The sequence below is a fragment of the Melospiza georgiana genome, chromosome 1 (genome assembly GCF_028018845.1).
Source record: "Melospiza georgiana isolate bMelGeo1 chromosome 1, bMelGeo1.pri, whole genome shotgun sequence".
Lineage (NCBI taxonomy): Eukaryota > Metazoa > Chordata > Aves > Passeriformes > Passerellidae > Melospiza > Melospiza georgiana.
This window is the reverse complement of record NC_080430.1, coordinates 12,327,454-12,345,799: the sequence shown is the minus strand read 5'-3', so window position 1 is coordinate 12,345,799 and position 18,346 is coordinate 12,327,454. Positions and strand designations below refer to the sequence as shown.

At 37.0% G+C, this 18,346-nt stretch overlaps 1 protein-coding gene across 3 annotated transcripts in view; it reads right to left on the bottom strand.

Annotated features, from left to right (window-relative positions):
• Nucleotides 1-278: 278 nt before the first annotated feature.
• PFKP (phosphofructokinase, platelet) overlaps nt 279-18,346 on the bottom strand; it is a 43,171-nt gene continuing 25,103 nt past the window's right edge. Inside the window, exons 13-23 of one of the 3 annotated variants that reach the window (XM_058042325.1) lie at nt 16,537-16,683; nt 15,543-15,613; nt 15,012-15,099; nt 13,932-14,084; nt 8,714-8,866; nt 4,951-5,115; nt 3,444-3,505; nt 2,838-2,949; nt 2,024-2,123; nt 1,291-1,396; nt 279-811 (exon numbers count right to left, since the gene is read on the bottom strand). In XM_058042325.1, coding sequence (XP_057898308.1) covers nt 661-811; nt 1,291-1,396; nt 2,024-2,123; nt 2,838-2,949; nt 3,444-3,505; nt 4,951-5,115; nt 8,714-8,866; nt 13,932-14,084; nt 15,012-15,099; nt 15,543-15,613; nt 16,537-16,683 — 1,308 coding nt within the window. In that variant the 3' untranslated portion in view covers nt 279-660. Of the gene's footprint in view, nt 812-1,290; nt 1,397-1,695; nt 1,702-2,023; nt 2,124-2,837; nt 2,950-3,443; nt 3,506-4,950; nt 5,116-8,713; nt 8,867-13,931; nt 14,085-15,011; nt 15,100-15,542; nt 15,614-16,536; nt 16,684-18,346 lie in introns of all 3 variants that reach the window. The other 2 variants (XM_058042333.1, XM_058042341.1) reach the window with 2 other exon arrangements.

The following is an 18,346-nucleotide window of genomic DNA, read 5'->3' as shown; positions in this document are numbered from 1 at the left end:
AAGGGCCAGGTTCCTCCCTTATGAATCTCACCTTGCTGAAGCTGTTCTTCCCCACTGCCAACCCCAAGAACTAGCTTTATCTTTCCTGTACAATGGGAAATTATTTCAACTCCTAGCCTGATCCTGAAGCAGCAACGAAAAAATGCTTGCTCTGGTGTGACTACTTCCTGCAGAGCTGAGGAATGAAAAGGGGAGTTTCTTTTTCCTTCACTGGAGTCTATAGAGAATCCTTCAAGTATTATTCTCCCAGCTGTTTAAAAGCAAGTGCACATACATGAGATGTTTGCAACAGTATTTTATTTCATTTCAGAAACATTAAGCACATCCTGTAACTCAACACAAGAACTAGCCATCTACACTTATTTTTGGGTGTAAGTACTCTGATACAAAGTGCAGTAGATGAGTAACTTACGGAGTGCATAGAACGGTGTTGCACTTGCTTGTTAAAGGGCAGTATCAGTACTGGTGTTCTCCATTAGATGCAAGGGTTTGTTTCAAATATAACACACAAACAGGACAAAATCTGTGTGACAGCTGAACGTCTTGTTTCACATAAAGTGCTGGAACAATAATTTAAATGTTACAAAACAAAGCTTTAACGATTCTAAAGCATTGTTACTCACAATGTGCATCTATGACAACAATCTAAATGTGGTGTGTTTAGATGGCTCCAGTCTCAGCTTCCTTTGGGAGCATGGCCACGTGTTCCAGCTGGCCTGAGTCTGACACATCATAGCTGGTCTTGTACTTGGCCAGGATCTTCATCAGCGGTCGCAGCTTCAGCCACCACTGCTCCTTGGGAATCCTGTGTCTGGGGGGGAAACAGGGAGGTGAAATACATGGGGTAAGGCAAACACCTTCCTTAGGAATGGAATCAGGCATTGACCATCATGGGGGGATGTAAAACACTGACACAAATGAGAAGAATCAAGGACAGAATCCCAAAGAAATGAACAGGTCGTACTGGAAGTGTTTAACATAATCCCAATTTGGCACAAAAATGCTGCCCCAGTGAACTAAAACAGAAGTAAAGTAATTCTAGGCATTAAGGCAAAAGCAATCACATGGAGGTTACTTAACAGGACAGCAGAGTCCCAGACTTCACAATGAGACTTTAAAGTGTAAGGAGGATGAAGTAAAAGCACAAAAGCAAGAGAGAAGCAAACAACCCAAGTAGATCTGGGAGAATTCAGGCCTCAGGCAAAAGCAGGAAGGCGTTGGGAAGTGTTTGTTTGGAGTGGGGCAAGGCAGGCTGCGGTGAGGTGTTTACACCAGGCAGGGCATACATACACAAAGTCTGTTTCACTCTTCAGCTCAGCCACGGGTTGGAAAACAAGGTTGCGTCTCCGCATTCCCAGCAAACAAACCGAGTCATCGGTATTGGCAAATACTTTTCCTAAAACCAATGAAGTAATTCAGCATCTTTCTTACAAGTATAAGGGCAAATACCACTTTTCTGTAATTAAACTGAACAAAAACTTACAGTAGCCTAATTTCAGCTACTGATTATTTAATAGATTAATATAACATCAAATTAGTGCTTTAATAGGATTAGATCTTTTTAGCTTAACTTCAATGATTAGCAATGAAATAACAGTGCAGTTAAACAACAAAATGCTTGAATTTTAGCATCCAGTTTTAGATCAGATTTTAGGAAGTAGTGCTTTACAATAATTGTCAAAGACTAAATATTACCTCCTTCTGTCTCCCATGAAGGCAGCATGAAACAAAAAAGAACAAATGTAACTATACAAACATCAATTCCTGCATGCATGTAAACCTTCCATCACACTGGCTATTTTAAGAGGATCATGAAACAGCTATCTGAATTATTGACCTCACTCAAGTGGAAATGCTCATACAGCAAGAAGCACAGAAAGGCACTACTGAATAATAAAAAACACCAAGATGGGAAGAAGTATGTTGACTAACAAATTGTCATTTGTTTGCAAAGTGAAGGAGTCTTACATACTGACAGACAACCAAAGACAGTAACAAGAAACTGCACCAAACGTTTCTGCACCTTTCCGGTAGGTTTCCTTCAGTTTTTTGGAGATCCACTGCATAGCTTTTGCTGAAATTTTTGTCCCGAAATTTCTATCAAATGGTGAAGGTGCTCCACCCTGTGCAAAAATTGAATTCTGGGTTAGCTTATCAAAGCAGGATTGGTGTTTGTTTTAGCAGTTATCTCTGCTTACGGCCTGCTCTACCTCTTATTTCCATTTCCCTCACTTAGAAAAACAAACCAAAAGCCCCACCCCATTAGTCAGTCTAAGGTGTCTAAAATTTGTGTTCAGCACCTGTGGAATTCCCACAGAATCAGTTCTAATTCTTATTTAGAAGAATGGAGGGGACTGTGCATTTTCCTCCAGGTCAGTGCTAAGTGTAGCCAAATCAGGACCTCCCTTTGCCCACCCACCAGCTGCACAGTGAGATAAAGCCATGCAGACAACACAGGCCAAAGGAGTAGCTCACTTCTGTCTCTTCCACAAAAACACCCATCTGCATAGATTTATGAAATCTCTGCTCTTCAAGAGGGTTCAAGAGGCAGACACATTATGGATGGGCAGATAATTGTATTATGAGGAAGGTATTACAATTAAATATAAGAAGAGGAATTATTTATTGAGACAGAAGAGGAAGAAAAATGAAATTAATAAAGAATCTAATGCATTTTTCCTAGATTTTTAAAAAAGGTTTGCAATAAAACCTGATGATAAAAAATCCTTCTGAGTTGCCTACAAACAAAAATCCACACTTTTTTCCTTATCTTGAGTCAGACTTGTTTCACATGGGGAATAGTGTAGTGCTGTTTGTAACTGTAGGCTTCTATTTACCTGCTGCATATGGCCCAATACATTTTTTCGACAGTCAAACACTCCTTTTCCTTCTTCAGAATACAGCTGATAAATGAAATCAGTTGTGTAGTTCTCATTGCAATTCTCATTTCTGTAACAATTAAGGCCAGACAGTTAGCAAGTTTACTCTAAAGCACTGGATGCCTTTGCAGCTACTGAATGACAAGTCTTTTCCCTTTTCTTGATAGCAGTAATCCTGGCTGGGACATTTTCATCTGATCACACACACTCACTTTTAAGTAACAGGCTCATGATTTTTAGGGGTTTTACAGTAAAGGTCATAGTGTGACACACTACTTTTGTAAGAAGGAATCTGGAATAAAAGACAAACCCAATGAGAAAACAGACTGAAAACAGGATGAAGTATTAGATTACAGAGCAAATATTTACAGGGAAAGAAGTTTTAGACTTGCACTTCCAGACAGGTCCCAGAATTGCCTTTTGAAGCACAGCTTTTCTAAAAATCTCAAGTTAAAGGAACAATCAAGGAATATAGACTTGGAGTGTCATTCCAAGTGGCCAAGCAGCCTACCTGGCTGGGAATGCTCAGTATCACTGATGCCATCTATTACAACTATTACTTACCTCAGCACTAGACCACGCTGGATACTGGTTTTCATTTTTTCAGTCAAGTGTTCCACATTAGCCTAGAAACAAAAGTATTTTTAAAAATCCATACAGAACTCTGTATCTGAAACAACTTTAATGAATCTACATTTCCTGAGAACTTCTGTTGAATATTCCACATAACGCATTATGTGCAAATTGAAATTATCAAGATTTTTGGAGATGCAGGATAACATGCTGTGTATGGCAATTCATCTTGGGTTAAAATTAACATCTTTCTCTATATCAGAAATATCAGATTTTATTAAATCAAAGGAGTTTTTTATATTCTATACTGCTACAGCATCCAGCTTGATATACATAAAAATACAAAAATTGCCACTGAAGTTTACAGCCTGCCCTTACTTCTGGTCCTGGCAACAACTGCATGGGGATAAATTCTGATTCATTTCACATCTCTGTGCTTCTCAGGAAATTTCTATCCTTTTAACTTTGTGTTTGCCTATGACTGCAGCTAGCACTAACCATCTCAGAAGTGAAAAGTCCTCACAGCAGACAAGTTCCACATCAGCTTGTGTACACCATAATCCATAATCCTTAAAGCCTGAGGGCTTTATTTCAGTAACACTTCCAGACATGCTCTGAATAGCTGTGGTAACAGAGTCAGTATCTAATAAACCTGACATACTGGTCAGTTCTTGTCCTGAACAGCCTTTAAATACAACTCTACCATAATAAGAAAATACTGTTCTCTTGGTTTTGGCTTTATTTTAAAACTACCCAGGTCTGTTCATTTAATTTGAATTTCAATCAGAAGACTAAAAATGAACCAATAATCTAGTAGTGCTTAATAGCCAATATAATTATTTTTGTCATTTTAGTGAACGTGGGTGTCAACAGTGATTGTGTCTATGTCTACACTCCTGTTTTCACCTTATTTCTCTTAGGTCTGCAGTCATCTTCCTGAATCACCTTGGGATCACGTTGCTTAATATTTAAGACCTTTTTCCCAAACCACCACAGGATCACCTCCTTACTGCTCTCTCTACCTGAATCACCACAGGATCATGTCAGAATCACTTGGGGTCACCAATTGTTGTCATCTTATTGCAGAAGTTCCAAACCTTCTCGGTGATTTCTCAGGGCAGCTCCTCACAGCACAACTCACAAACTGCAGCTCCCTTTTCAACCAGCTAACCCAGTCTTTTGTAGCACTTGTCTTTTCATTGGACACAGCTGTGGCCTATTAAGGGCAGGGCTGTTCCTAATCTTTGGTGATTAGTACAGCTGCAACTCCTCAGGTGTGAGACTGCCTTCTGCACTATTCTCTTACATTCTATTCCTCCACACACTCCTTTATATAATGTTATATATTATAGGAACTGGCATGACAAGCCAGATTTTAGGCCCCACCTCAGCTGTTTCTTTCTTTCATGAACCAACTACTTCAAGTACACAGATTACAATACACACGTACAACAGCTTTAGATCTACTTAAGAATGAGCAAAAAAAGGTGCTGAATACCTGGAGCTCCCTGATATCAAACTGCTCCTCGAAGATGTAAGCAGCATCAGCTCCTGCTGCCAGGGCCCCCATGTTGGCCAGGTAGCCGCAGTAGCCGCCCATGGTCTCGATGATGAACACGCGGCGCTTGGTGCCGCTGGCCGACTGCTTGATGCGGTCACACGTCTGCTCAGAGACACCACAGCCTGAGTATGCACTACAACCCCTCACTGCTTACGCTTTTGTATGTCATGCAACTTTGTGTCACCTACTGGTAACAAAAGAGTTAAAAATAAAGCATTTGTAAAGAATGAATCTTTAAAGAATTCGGAAACGGCATAGCGCATATAACTATAATAATTATACAATAAAGGATTTCTTATAAATCCTACATTGAACACCAGGGTAGAAATAAAATGTTTTTCTACTAGCAATTCTTAACATATACTTGCTTCCTGCAAACACTGAAAGAAGAGTTCATTTTGGTTTGTAGTGGCATTAACCAGTTGTGTATCTGCGTTTTCTAACACAGATACAAGTAGATATAACGAAGCTTTTCAAGGAATTGTGGGATGAATAAACTTCTCTTCTTTAACTCTATTCATTACTTAAGCTTACTTCTTCTTAGTATTGAAATTATTGGAATTCACTTCATTCCCATCTATACTGAACTTCTTAAGTCCGGAGCATGTACTGCCCATTTACTTTCCAGCAATGATTTCCAGTATAATAGAGTTCATTCAAGCACTACTGGTGCATTTTTTAAAATGGTTTTGGTTTTATACAAACAGGTACATAGTTACTGTAACAAGACTGGAATCTCCATTTGCACCTTACTGTGCCCAGCATATGGAATGTTCTCTACATGGAGATCTGTTACTTACATGAAACCAGTTATTTCTTAGAGCTGCCTAAGAGAAGAGGAAAGTAACAAAGACAGAGGCAATCTCCAGTGTGGCAAGACCTAGGAATCTTAGGAAAACATTGTAACTCAGGAAAATGCAGAAAATAGTTTACTATTCACCTTTAGGTTTTAGTAATACTCAAGAATCTTTTTGACAAACTGACCTCCTGGAATGAATTTTTTCTACCATTTGAAGTTATTTTAAAGTTGTTGATAAATGTATTTTCCTTTCAGAAAGCAAGTCAGAGAAATAAAGAGCCCTTATTTTCTTCTTTGTCTTAGAAACAAATAAATAAATAGGATATACCACACTTTGTGACAGGAAGAATTTTGTGAAACTGATGTAGTGTCCCAATACCAGTTCTGTTTAACAAAAATTGAAGGTACCTGGAAAGTTGTCATCTTGCAACCTGAATTATGGTAACATTAAAAAATCCCCCAACTTTCTGATTTTTTGAATGAGTAACTGTAGATGCTGTAATATTTGAGGTATTTCTAGTTCATGGTTTTTTAAAACCAGAACTTCATTCAGCTAACTGAAAATACTACTTCTGAAATTCAGATTATGAGCAATATGGCCCTTAAAACCATACCTAACACATCACAGAACAAATCATTACCTGATATATGAGAAAACTTAATATAAAAACTCTAGAATTTCTAATATAAGAGAGTTTAATGGATTTAAAGACTAAGACCAGTATATGCAGGTACTTAGGTCAAGCTAGCAAAAGATACATGTAATTTAATTTATACATATTTTATTTATTTATTTGCATATATGCCTATTATGTGCTCACACACAAAAGTGCAGCATTCACATGAATTTATTCAGAATATGGATATTCTGTTATCCCAAGCAGAGAAGTATCTCCATAACAAACTCTGTTACAAAAGTCTATGTTGACTTTCTGTCAGTCTTTCAAAATGACACTTTCTTTCGTCTCTTGGGTTTTACAGTGTCACCAAGCACTCGACTTTCTCCTTGCAGACATTCTTTCATGAAAATTTTTGCAGAATAATCTAGCACTGGAGAAATTTAACTCATTTTTTAAAGAGCTGCCTGAAACTGGATAGGTACTATGTGTTTCACTTACGTTGTAAAACAATCTTGTCTTTAGACAATAAAGATACATGTGAAGACTTCCACCATTTTGAGAGACTTCTAGTATTTGTAAATCCCAAGATTTCTAAAAAGATTTTCCATCTGCTGGCAGGAGAGTGGAATTTTCTGCCTTTTGAGAATCTCCAAGTACCAAGCAAGGAGGTAAATCAGTCATTGCCAATGGGACTAATCAGTTAAAATCTACTTAGAGGGGTTTCTGTCCTTGACCATACAAGAGATGGAGTACAAACTTTCCACTACTCTTGCTTTCTCAGAATTACTGTGACAGAAATACCCAAATATGAAATTGGCACAGGTAGACTTAAACGAATTATTAATTCATACACTACACTATAGGCTGGAAAAGCCAAACCTCAAATGCTTGATGCAGGTTTCAGACATCACAAACAAGGTCTGAGGACTCATTTTGGAATTCTGTTGCTAGTTGAGCTTTCATATGAACTGACCCAGCTTAATGAGAAATCTTAATGTTTGAAACACCAAATCAAGTGTTCTGCTATTAGCATTAACTAAACATCCTAATGACAATAAAATTCAAATGATGCAACCATATTTTGTTTTACAGAAAGCATCACTGATATGCATACAAACTGTAATTAACTTAGTACCCAAAAAATTACATAAGAGGAAGCAGCACTATATGCAATCATTTGTTGCCCCATTGTGTTTCCAAAGTTACCACTTTTGAAGGTGCATCATTCACAATTCCAAGATTTAGCTACTTGAATAAATGTCAGGATAAGGGGGGGGGGAAGCTGAAGGAGTGGTGAAGTACCCATGTCCTGCCTGTGAACATTGTTACATGATGAGCCCACACCACACCTCAGGACATCTCAGCCCAGGGATGCTGCACTGCAGCTCCCAAAGGCCAGGCCACCCTGTGTGCTGCCACAGCTCTTCCAGTTATCTACTGAGCTTTTTCACTCTCTGTGTAAGAACACTGTATAAAGCAGGAAAACAAACCTGCTTTTCCTAACCCCCTGCACCTGTAGTCTTGATTTGACTTCCTTGGCAAATTACTTCATGCTTTGTTATATGGCTTGCTAATGATGGGTTTGATAAAAACTCAAAGCTGGTAAGATTTACTCATTTGTTTGCATTACATCTCAGCTCAGTTCCCTTTGCTGTGTCTTAAGCAGAGTAAATAGGACTCAAAGAGCTCATAAAGCAGTTGTATCCAAGGAAAAAACTATGGTAGACTAAAACTAGAACACTGACTGTTCTGACCCTGCATTGTTTAGCTGAACATCAGTGACACACTTAACTGCTTATACTATCCATGCATTTATATGCACTTAATGTATGTTAAGCCTAATGGAGTTTATGGGATTATTCATGTGTTTAGTGTTAATCATGTACTTAAAATGCTCTATTGCTCTGAGCTCAGTCATTAGGTCACCCAGCAGATGAGGCATTTATTTATAAAATATGTGCTTTCTTCTTTTACCTAAGTAATCTTTTACTTAAGTTAAGATAAAAATTAAATTGAAGAAAGCAAAACATTTGATTCCTAGTAAAAATACCTTAAGCACTAATGCAGGAGTCTTGAAGAACTAAAGATAGTACCCAAAAATTAGGCATTTAACATATTTTTTCTAAGGTTAATCTTTATTCAGTCTTTGAAAACTGAAGTATTAACTATTAAAAAACACAAGTAACTGAGTTATTTAAGAAAACCAGGCATTTCAAAGTCTTTAAGTAACCTCATCTTATGCATTTTATCATCTTAACTTTTAAAAGATATGCAGTCTTACCTCCACAATAGCATTCAAGGCAGTGTCAGCACCAAGGCTATAGTCTGTGCCTGGCACATTGTTGCTAATAGTAGCAGGCACAACACATATAGGAACTGCAAACTCCTCAAAGCTGGCACGCGCCTCGTAGAGCTGCACACAACTTTCAAAGGCCTGAAGCAGTGGTACAAGTGTGAGTGAAACATTCCTTGGCTTTGGGCTGCTCTGCTAATGACTCCTGGCATGTGATGGTAAATGTGGCTGTCCATTGGCCCAAGTAAATACAATTGGTGAGATTATTTGGGGGGGGGGAGTGGAAATATCCTGTACATACCACAACAGTGCACTGGGGTTGCATTGGCACAATGCTCTTTGAAGAAATGCAGAGGATTAGTACAAGTTAGTACAGACTGAAGGTGAAGTGTGCAGAGAGGTTTGAAGCAGCTGGGTAGGAAAGCATATCACAAAGCCAGACTGGAAATCATTCCTCAAGAAAGAACTTAAAGAACAGTTTGATACATGCTAAGGAGCTTAGAAAGTTAACTAGTAAAACCCTTGCAACTTGAAGAAAATGCTTAAAGAAAGACACTTTTTTAAAAAACTATGTTATCCTAGAAAGTCAAGACACGCATCTATTTCCACCAAGAGAAAGGAAAAAAAGTTCACCCATGCCTTCAAAGTTTCTATCAACATCACACATCTGCCTCTGTGAACACAGACTGGATGTAGGCCTAGAAAAATCCAGGAACGTATGCACATGGATGAGTTAATAAAGTTTGCAAGTATAGTTCGAGGATTCTTTGAAAAGCAGTTTTAGGTCCTTGGAATGACTCCAAACTCTACAAAATATATCATCATGTCAAAAGGATTAGGTGCTCCTAGTGGATGTCAAAATAAATGTTGAGATTTTTCAGCTGTGTTAAGTAAACATACATTACATTATTCCAATTATTTCTAATCTAAACTCATCAGCATCTCTCATGAAGTGTGGCAATTTTTCAAACTGCCTGTGTAATGGCTCTCCACCAGAAAGCCTGATTACATAGGACACGATGTTTTCATCTCTTTCTCCCAGAAACTGATGTTCACAGAAGTCTCATTTTCTTGATTTCTCAAATGGGTTCAGAGAAGCCAATTACTGCAGATCAAAATTAGCTACCTACTGAGGTATCTCCAGGCATATCTGCACAGTGACTGGATTAAGGAAAAACTTAGAAGAAAATTATGGGTAAACCCCCTTCCTGTTCTCCTTCTGAGCTTTTGTTCTAGACAGAGCAGATCCTGTTCAGTGAGAAGACAGGATATTTATGGCTGTAGGTGCATAAGTACAAACCAACTTTCTAAAAAATTTCTCTTCTCACTGTTTTGTAAATGAAATGGCTCAGTGCTATACTTTCAGTTTGAGGTTGAAACACAGTCTAAAAGATGGCACTTTCAGACCCAAAGAACTCAGAAGAACTAGAGTCAGGAGCAACAAATAGGAGGGGTTATTTGGGATTTGGTTTTTTGAGTGGCTGAGACTTCACTTAGGAAATTCCAGTAATTGCCTGGCTCAGCTCAGTCAGGCTGCTTTGAACTTTTATTTCCATTAAAAGAATAAAGACATACAAAGTAACAGCAGTTTGGTAAAAACACACAGCTTCCTGGAGATCTGCAGAACATGAGTTTCTCTAAAAGGTTTTATATTAAGACTTCTGGAAAAACAAGTCAAAGGGAGAAGTAGAGCAATAACTAACATAACTGGTTAGTCTGCATTTATGATATGTTAAGATGCAGTTATGATATGTTGTACTTGCATTAAATATTGCCATTTTATTTGATGCAAGTGATTCAGCCAACATATCCAATGACTGTACCTTCACCAAGCTCGAGCATTAGATGATTATATGCAACATCTTTGCATCACTGTGGCAAAACATTAAAATGCTTTTAATATATGGTCACTTAATTATAAAGGGTAAATAAGTGATCAATGTTTTTAGCAACTGCTATGCTAATATTTTTTTTAATTATTACAGTAAGGCCATAGAGGGATATTGCACTATGTTAATAAAATGGTTTAATAATTTCCTACCCTTTTATTGGATTTGTGTTACTAAAAAGGTTGTTGCCATAATCAACATAACCAAGGATGCTTTATAAAAATTCTGCAGTCAAGCAAAGACTACTGTTTGTTGACTTAAAATGATCTAAATACAAATGCCCACTGAAGGGAATGGAGTTACTGCCCTTACTCCACATCAGCTGTTACTAGGACTGAAGGAGATGAAAAGTTAACAGGTTAGCTAGTGGCCTGGCTAATTTTCAGCTTTCTAGCTCAGAGTAATGTCTGTTTTCCATGGGAAATGTGTGCCTTAAGGCACCTGACTGTAGTTTTCTTCGTTCCTCGGGGAACGTTTTTGGTTTTTTTTTTTCTACAAAACCAAATCATCAATCTGTACCCCCTTTTCCTTTGGTGAAAAGAAAGGTATGATTGTCAAAGAAACACAGTGGAATAGTTTTAGTCTCTCCCTTTTTCAGGTTCCATTATTGTCATCTAGCTGACACCTTTCCTTTCATTTCATGGCTGTCACATCCCTGAGGTCTGACATCTAAACTAATATCCTATTTATTTCATTGAATTAGTAACATACTTGAAAATATAGATTTTTTATTATAGTAGTTATTTTAGTGATGCTTCATTTAATAGAAAATTTGAAGTTCATGTTCTTATCCTGCAATCCTACAAGGGTAACTTTTTATGTCTATAAAGATCAGCCTTAGGCATATTCTCCTCAGGTAGAAACATCCAGCTTTTCCCAGGTACTTTATGCTGTCATTAGCAGTTTTTCTAATATTCTGAAAAGTGAAGTGAAAAATACAGTTTATCATAAATTCAAAACACTATTCAAAAGATAAATCAAATTTGAAGCCAAGATTATGAAACAGAAATGGAAAAAATTGAACATTTCAGAAGGGTCCCCATGATATAGAATCTAAAGTAGTTATTGAGCAATGTTTATGCCTTTGTGAGGAGCACACCCTTTACTAATCTCTCATTCAGAAGTTATGTATCTGTTAAGTCAGTTTTTTGTTTTTCTTTTTAAATGCAGAATTTTAACACATTTTATCAGCCAATGTTTCAGCATACTATTTACACTTGACAAGTTAAAACAACTGCCAATTGTCTAATGATGGCACAGAGCAACAATCCCTGATTACCAGCACAGTTGTACTTACCTGACTAGAGGGAGGCAAGAGCACACAAGTAAGAACCATACCACAGAAAAACTGAGTGTGATGCCACTTTGGTGTTCAGACAGCACTGAAAAACTGAGCATTTTGGTGCTCTGACAGCACTGAAAACTATGATGCATTTATTGACCTAACTGTGGTAACAGGAATAAAACCTATCTATAAACTTGATAAAATGGATATTCATGTCCACCTCCTACTTTGGTTTATGACAGTCAATTGTATGACAGGTACTGGGCTTATCTGGTCACATTTAACAGGGGCACAGTTGCTACTGCACCTCATCTGAGCATGGCACAAGAATGAAAGGATGCATTTTTCACTGGGAGTTTTTGTGAATCACATTCAAACAATCAGAGCAAAAAACTGAAATGATGTCTTCCGAATGCAAAAGTCTGAAAAGTCTACTCCCTCCAAAAAAAAAAAAGGCGAACCAAACCAAACAAAAAAAAAAAGAGAAAACCCCCAAATTTAATTTTCTACTCAACTGAATATAAATCTTGCTAAGCCATTACTTTTCATATTTAATCCAAAGAAAAATCTAGGCAAAATTAAGTGCAAAACAACCAGAAGAAAGCCATTAGCAAAAAAAAAAAAAAAGCTTTTGAAAAGTTTTCAACTCTCACATTGAAAATACAAACACCTTTATATTTAATGAAGGCAAATGACACCTAGAAACTTAAACAGAAAAGCAAACAACACAAACTGCCTGACTACTACATATCTCCTTTGCATGAAATAACCTATAAAAAGAAGTCAGTATGGTTAACAAAGTTTATGAAGATAAGAAAAGAGGGAAAGCAGATGTTATGCACAATCATTTTACTCACCTTAGTTCATGATCAGTCATTTTGGACAGATATTTTTATTTACCAGAACTGGAAACAACATCAAGTTGTTTGATATACAACCCAAGTTGTCAATAAACATTTAATTCAGTGAATTTTAGTTAGCTTACAGTCTTATTCAAGGCAATACTTCAGGAAACTGGTATTTCCTAACTGAAGGGTTTCCTTTGATGAAGTTAAAATTATTTATACTAGAATGGCAGGAAAAAAAATGGTAGTGCATTCAAAGTTGGTGGCACCTGAAGAATCCTTGACATGAAAAAGCTATCATGATTAAAATTTTCAAATACCTTTAAGTGATAAGAGAACTGTCATTTAGTTTTCAAAAGCAACTTGAAACTCTTTTTGTCCAACTGACTAAGCTTTCTGTTCAACTGAAATTAACTGAGGAATGGCTGGGGTTGGAAGGGACCTCTGGAGGTCATGCAGCCCACCCCCCTGCCAAGGCAGAACACCTGAGCAAGTGACACAGGAACAACCCAGGAGGGTTTGGATCATCTCCACAGGAGACTGCAGCACCTCCCTGGGCAGCTTTCTCCACTGCTCTATCACACTCAAAGTAGAGAAGCTTTTTCCTCATAAGAGATTAAACATTCAATTTTTACTTTATGTTGTATTAATGGATTTGATATTTTAAAAAAATACTTCACATGTCTCAACTCTATTTATTAAATCTGCTATTAGGAGAATAAATGTAATGCCTAGTACTGAGAAATACGGATTTTATGTATTGTCTTAGAGGAGTAAAGATGTCACATAACTAAGAATCTCCTTCTCAACAGAGCAACTTTCCTCAGAGCTGCAGCTGGGTATACTACAACTCTATATTATGAACACGGGTTTTTTCCCCCTCTACACTGCAAATGATCATCCAAGTCTCAGCTTTAGGTTTCTTTCTTTCTTATACAACAAGAGATGCCATCTTGCACTTAAAAAATTCAGAGGTCATTGTAGCTTCAGCAGAAACTAAATGGAAGCATTTGGGATCCTAGACTTTCTCTTTTCTACAGTGGTGCCATGACTGTGGCTATATCAAGTAATTTTAATTTCCCAGATCACATTTCTGAAGTTCTGGTCTACAAAAATATCCAGTAGTAGCCAATTAAGTAAGTTTAAACAACTGCTTTGTTAGTATATGCACACCAGAGCAGACTTACATCAGTTATAGTGTTCAGAGCAGTATCTGCACCAATGCTGAAATCTGAACCCGGTACATTGTTGGATACAGTTGCAGGAACCATAACCATTGGAACACAGAATTCGTCATATTTCTCCCGAGCTGCTGACAATTCCAGAAGTCCAAGGTAAGCCTGTTGGGCACAGGCATCAGGTGAAAAATTAGGATGAATAAAGGAAGGGCAGAGTTGGGAGTGACAAAATGAGAAGGGCCACAGGGGGAGCCATTTCTACCACAGCACACTTCAGCAAGTCAGAGCACTAAGGAACCACTAAAATCTAACATAGACAAAAAAGAAAGTATTAGAAACAGACATATATTTGAAAACAATAAACAGAGCACATGTTCTCTTGAAAATGAACAATTTAGGCACAGAAAGTTGGTTTTCAACAAAACAAACTACTTCCCCAATCTTCAGGTACTGTTACTCCTGATTTAAAAATCTTGATATTCCTGAATTAGGGTCATAGCTAACAGCTTGGACAAAAAAGGAAGATACATTCTTTATCAAAAAGCAATGAGCACATTCTTCTCTGCAAGGAGTGGGCAAAACACTTTCCTGAATCAAAATTTCCAAAATTAATTGTTTTTTTAGAACAAAGCAAACATGAAATACAGGAAAAAAAAAATTTCTCTAGACCCATAACAGATTTTGACATGGACTATGTGAGAGAAGTGGCTTAAATAAGAAACCATAGTGCAATTTCTACTAAGAGTCAAGAACTTCTGCAAAGATGTTTTAAGTATTGATACAGTACAGACTGAAACTTGCACAGCAGAAGTCATTAATTTATTTTAATACAAAAAACTATAACACTATCTCACCTCATTTATTCATTTAGCACATCTCTTTAGCAGTTCTAGGCACTGTATTGAATGCCAGCTTCCCAGAGAACCACTGATAGACAACACTTAGGATTCTAAACACTATCTATGTCATGTATCAAATACACATAGAACCAAATGCATCTTACATGAAGATTGGGTAAAAATCAAACCAAACTATTAATTTTGTTAGGAATTCTAGTCTACTTAGACATAATTAGATATTTCAGTGTACCTCAAATCCACCAATAACCATAAGGGCGTTAATGTTGTTAGTGCGCATCTGGTCAGCAATCTTCTCCAAATATTTTGCAGGAAGAGTACTAAAAATCATTAAACCAAAAGAAAAATAAAAACAATTTACAGACTCTGAAGCACTAAGAATTCATTACTAAGCTGAAACCATAAAGTCAGCAGGCAACACAACTGGTTTTTTTTACATATTTATCCATACAAGTATCTCCTCCAGACAAACAATAAGGACTCATGTCAAGTGTAAGGAAACTGCAGGTTTCAAATTCTTTCAAGTGTAAGGACCCCCTGGAAATTTTTAAGTTGAGGTCCAACTCTTCAGAGCTGGTTCAGCACTATAAAGATACCCAAGTTGGAACACAAGGATTTGAACAAAAGAAAAACTCAAAAAACCCCAATATAAAAAACTGAGGACTTAAAAACACTCAATGGGAAGAAAAGAACATGGAATCATACAGTGGCTATATAAAGCACTAGAGTTCATCATATCAATTGACAAAAATATTGATGTTACCGTTTTGTACCAAGAATTGATCCTCCTTGACCAGTCCAGCCTCCAACATCTCCCCAGGAAATTTCCTTAATCTTTGAATAAAAGTAAAAACAGAGATTTTGTTCAGTGATTATTCAGTTCATTCTCTTGAGCTGCAGCAAAAAACAGGTACTACTTCATGAAAAGCTGTTGGAAGAAGTTGTGGGCAGTGACATCACTAAAACTAAATGAGGCCAAGGAAGAAAACAGCATCAAGAGTTTAACTCTATTTGTCCTGAACTACTATAATCCCTTTCGGTGTTACCCCTGGATACCCTAACTGCTTTGTTGCCTTGCAGTAGGCTGCAAGTCCTTTCCATTCCATTTGTTCTTTCTTCTTCCAGACCAAGATGAACCTGTCACTGTGTTTCATATCTCAATCCTATTTTCACATCCACTCCTACTGAATGTGAAGCAAAAAAAAATCTAAGTTAGGTCTTTGATGTAAGTTTTGGGATCTATGCCTCCAGCCAAGCACAGAAATCAGTAATCTTGCATTCAGTTTCTCTTCAGTACACCAACCAATGCATAACATTTAAAAACAGGTGAATAGAAGAATCTAACTTACCTAAGGAAAGAAAATCTTCCTCCCTCAGTAAGCACCATTACAAAGTTTCTTATAGCAAAGGAATACATGTGCAATAGCTCATTGTTCAGAATCAGAGATTAATCTGCTACTCTGAAAAAACTTCAAGATGCTCAACATTGACCAAAACTCAAAGGCAGGATTCATCTGAACTCATTTTGTAGCTCTGCAGCATGTGATTAGCAACACTCAGCATAAATGAATTTACAGACTTGAATAGTTGAGAAATAGTTACAATCTAGGTTTTAGAGATCTTTATGAAATAAAAGCACTTGGAGAGCCAGTTCCCTCAGCAGGTATGACAGAACATACCTTCCAAGAACATGAACAAAGGTTGTGTTCATGTGGGATGGGGTACCTAGCACTTGGTAACACACACGTGACACTGACCTTCCCTCTAGCGAAGCCTTCAAAGCCATCAATGACAGCAAAGATTTTGTGACCTTCAGTCATGCCAACCCTCACTGCAGCCCTCACGGCGGCGTTCATTCCAGCTGCAGGGGCACCCACATTTAAAACTGCCACATTGAAATTACTCTGCAAGATAGAAAATTGTATTTAGTAAGGACTTTGATTTCCACACTATAGTTAATTTGTACATAATATGCAATTGCTAAATACTGGAATGCAGGAAAAAAAACTTTCAAAGCCCCTAAACACGTTGAAAATTTGAAGTTAACTGCAAGGAGCAGACACATTTTCCCACTTGCAGAATATCAAAGAGACAAACAATTAAAAAAAAAAAGAATGTTTGTTCTTAAATAAGACTTTATCATAATTACATTTGGTTTACAAGTTAAATTATTCAGGTTTTTATATTCTAGCCCAGGTTCAAGAAACATAAAATAGAATCACAGAATAGTTTGGGTTGGAAGGATCATAAAGATCATCTCATTCCAACCCCCTGACATGGCCAGGGACACCATTCACTAGACCAGGCTGCTCAGAGCTCCACCCAACCTGGCCACTGTTATTTATTCAACCAGCTTCATGTTACTAAAGCAGGAATTTTTTTTGCAAACACATCAACAACAAAAAAGCAAAAGAAAAGAGACTCTAGCACCACAGCATTTATTTGTATATCATCAGTACAATGCAGAGAGGAACAGGCAAGTTTTAAAATTAAAGCTATTGGCCAGTTTTTTCAAACAGCTGACAAAACATTAGTGAACACAAGCACTCAGCATCTTTCCCAACACCAAACATTTTCAGATTATGGAAGTTTTAAAAATATTTTTGAATGACAATTATAACAATTTGGTCCTGCAGAAGAGGTAGAAGGTATTTATCTTTATTCTGTAAGAAGAGAACAAAAATAAACAGAACAAAAAAAAATAGAACAGTTGTTAGGTAACCATCATAGAATCTCATCTGATTAAAAACCAAAACAAGCAAACAAAAACAAACAAACAAACAAAAAAAAAAAAAAACCAAACCAACAACAGCCCCCCCCAAAAAAAACACAATAAAAGAGACACAAACCAGACTATATGTAGGGGGCTTTTTTTTGGTGGTTTTTTTTTGTTCTTGTACAGTTGAAGGATTGCATAAAAATGCAATGTAAACACAAACAGCAAAATATAATGTGTGCAGAAGCACTGCTGAAGCAGAGCATTCAGCTGGCTCTCCTGATCCGATCAGCTTAGCTCTCTCCGCAATTCCTGTGACATGCACATTTCATCTACTTTTTAATTCCTATTCAACCTCTTTTACTGAAGGCACACGGTTTTGTTAGTATGGTCAAATCTGAGTAGTTAGTAATTACACATGGCCTACATTTCCTTCTAATGCCATTTATCACAGAAGGTATAAGAGAAGTATCTAAAAAAAATACAAAAGCCCAGGGCTAACAGTGCTGGATTTGGATTGCTGTACTTAAAAAAAAAAACAAAAACAAAAAAAAAAAAAAAACAAAAACAAAAAACAAAAACAAAAAAAAAAAAAAAAAAAAAAAACAAAAACAAAAAAACAAAAAAAAAAAAAACAAAAAAAAAAAAAAAAAAAAACAAACACAAAAAAAAAAAAAAAACCACAACAAACCAAAACCCAAACACCTGATCTGCCAAAGAAAATGTTAAACATCCACGTAAAACCCCTGAATTCCCTGATCTCTTTATGGTCAGTCTTAGGACCTTACTGTATTATCAATGCAATTTTGCCCCTTTATAATATTGAGAAGCTACCACCAGCCATCATTACT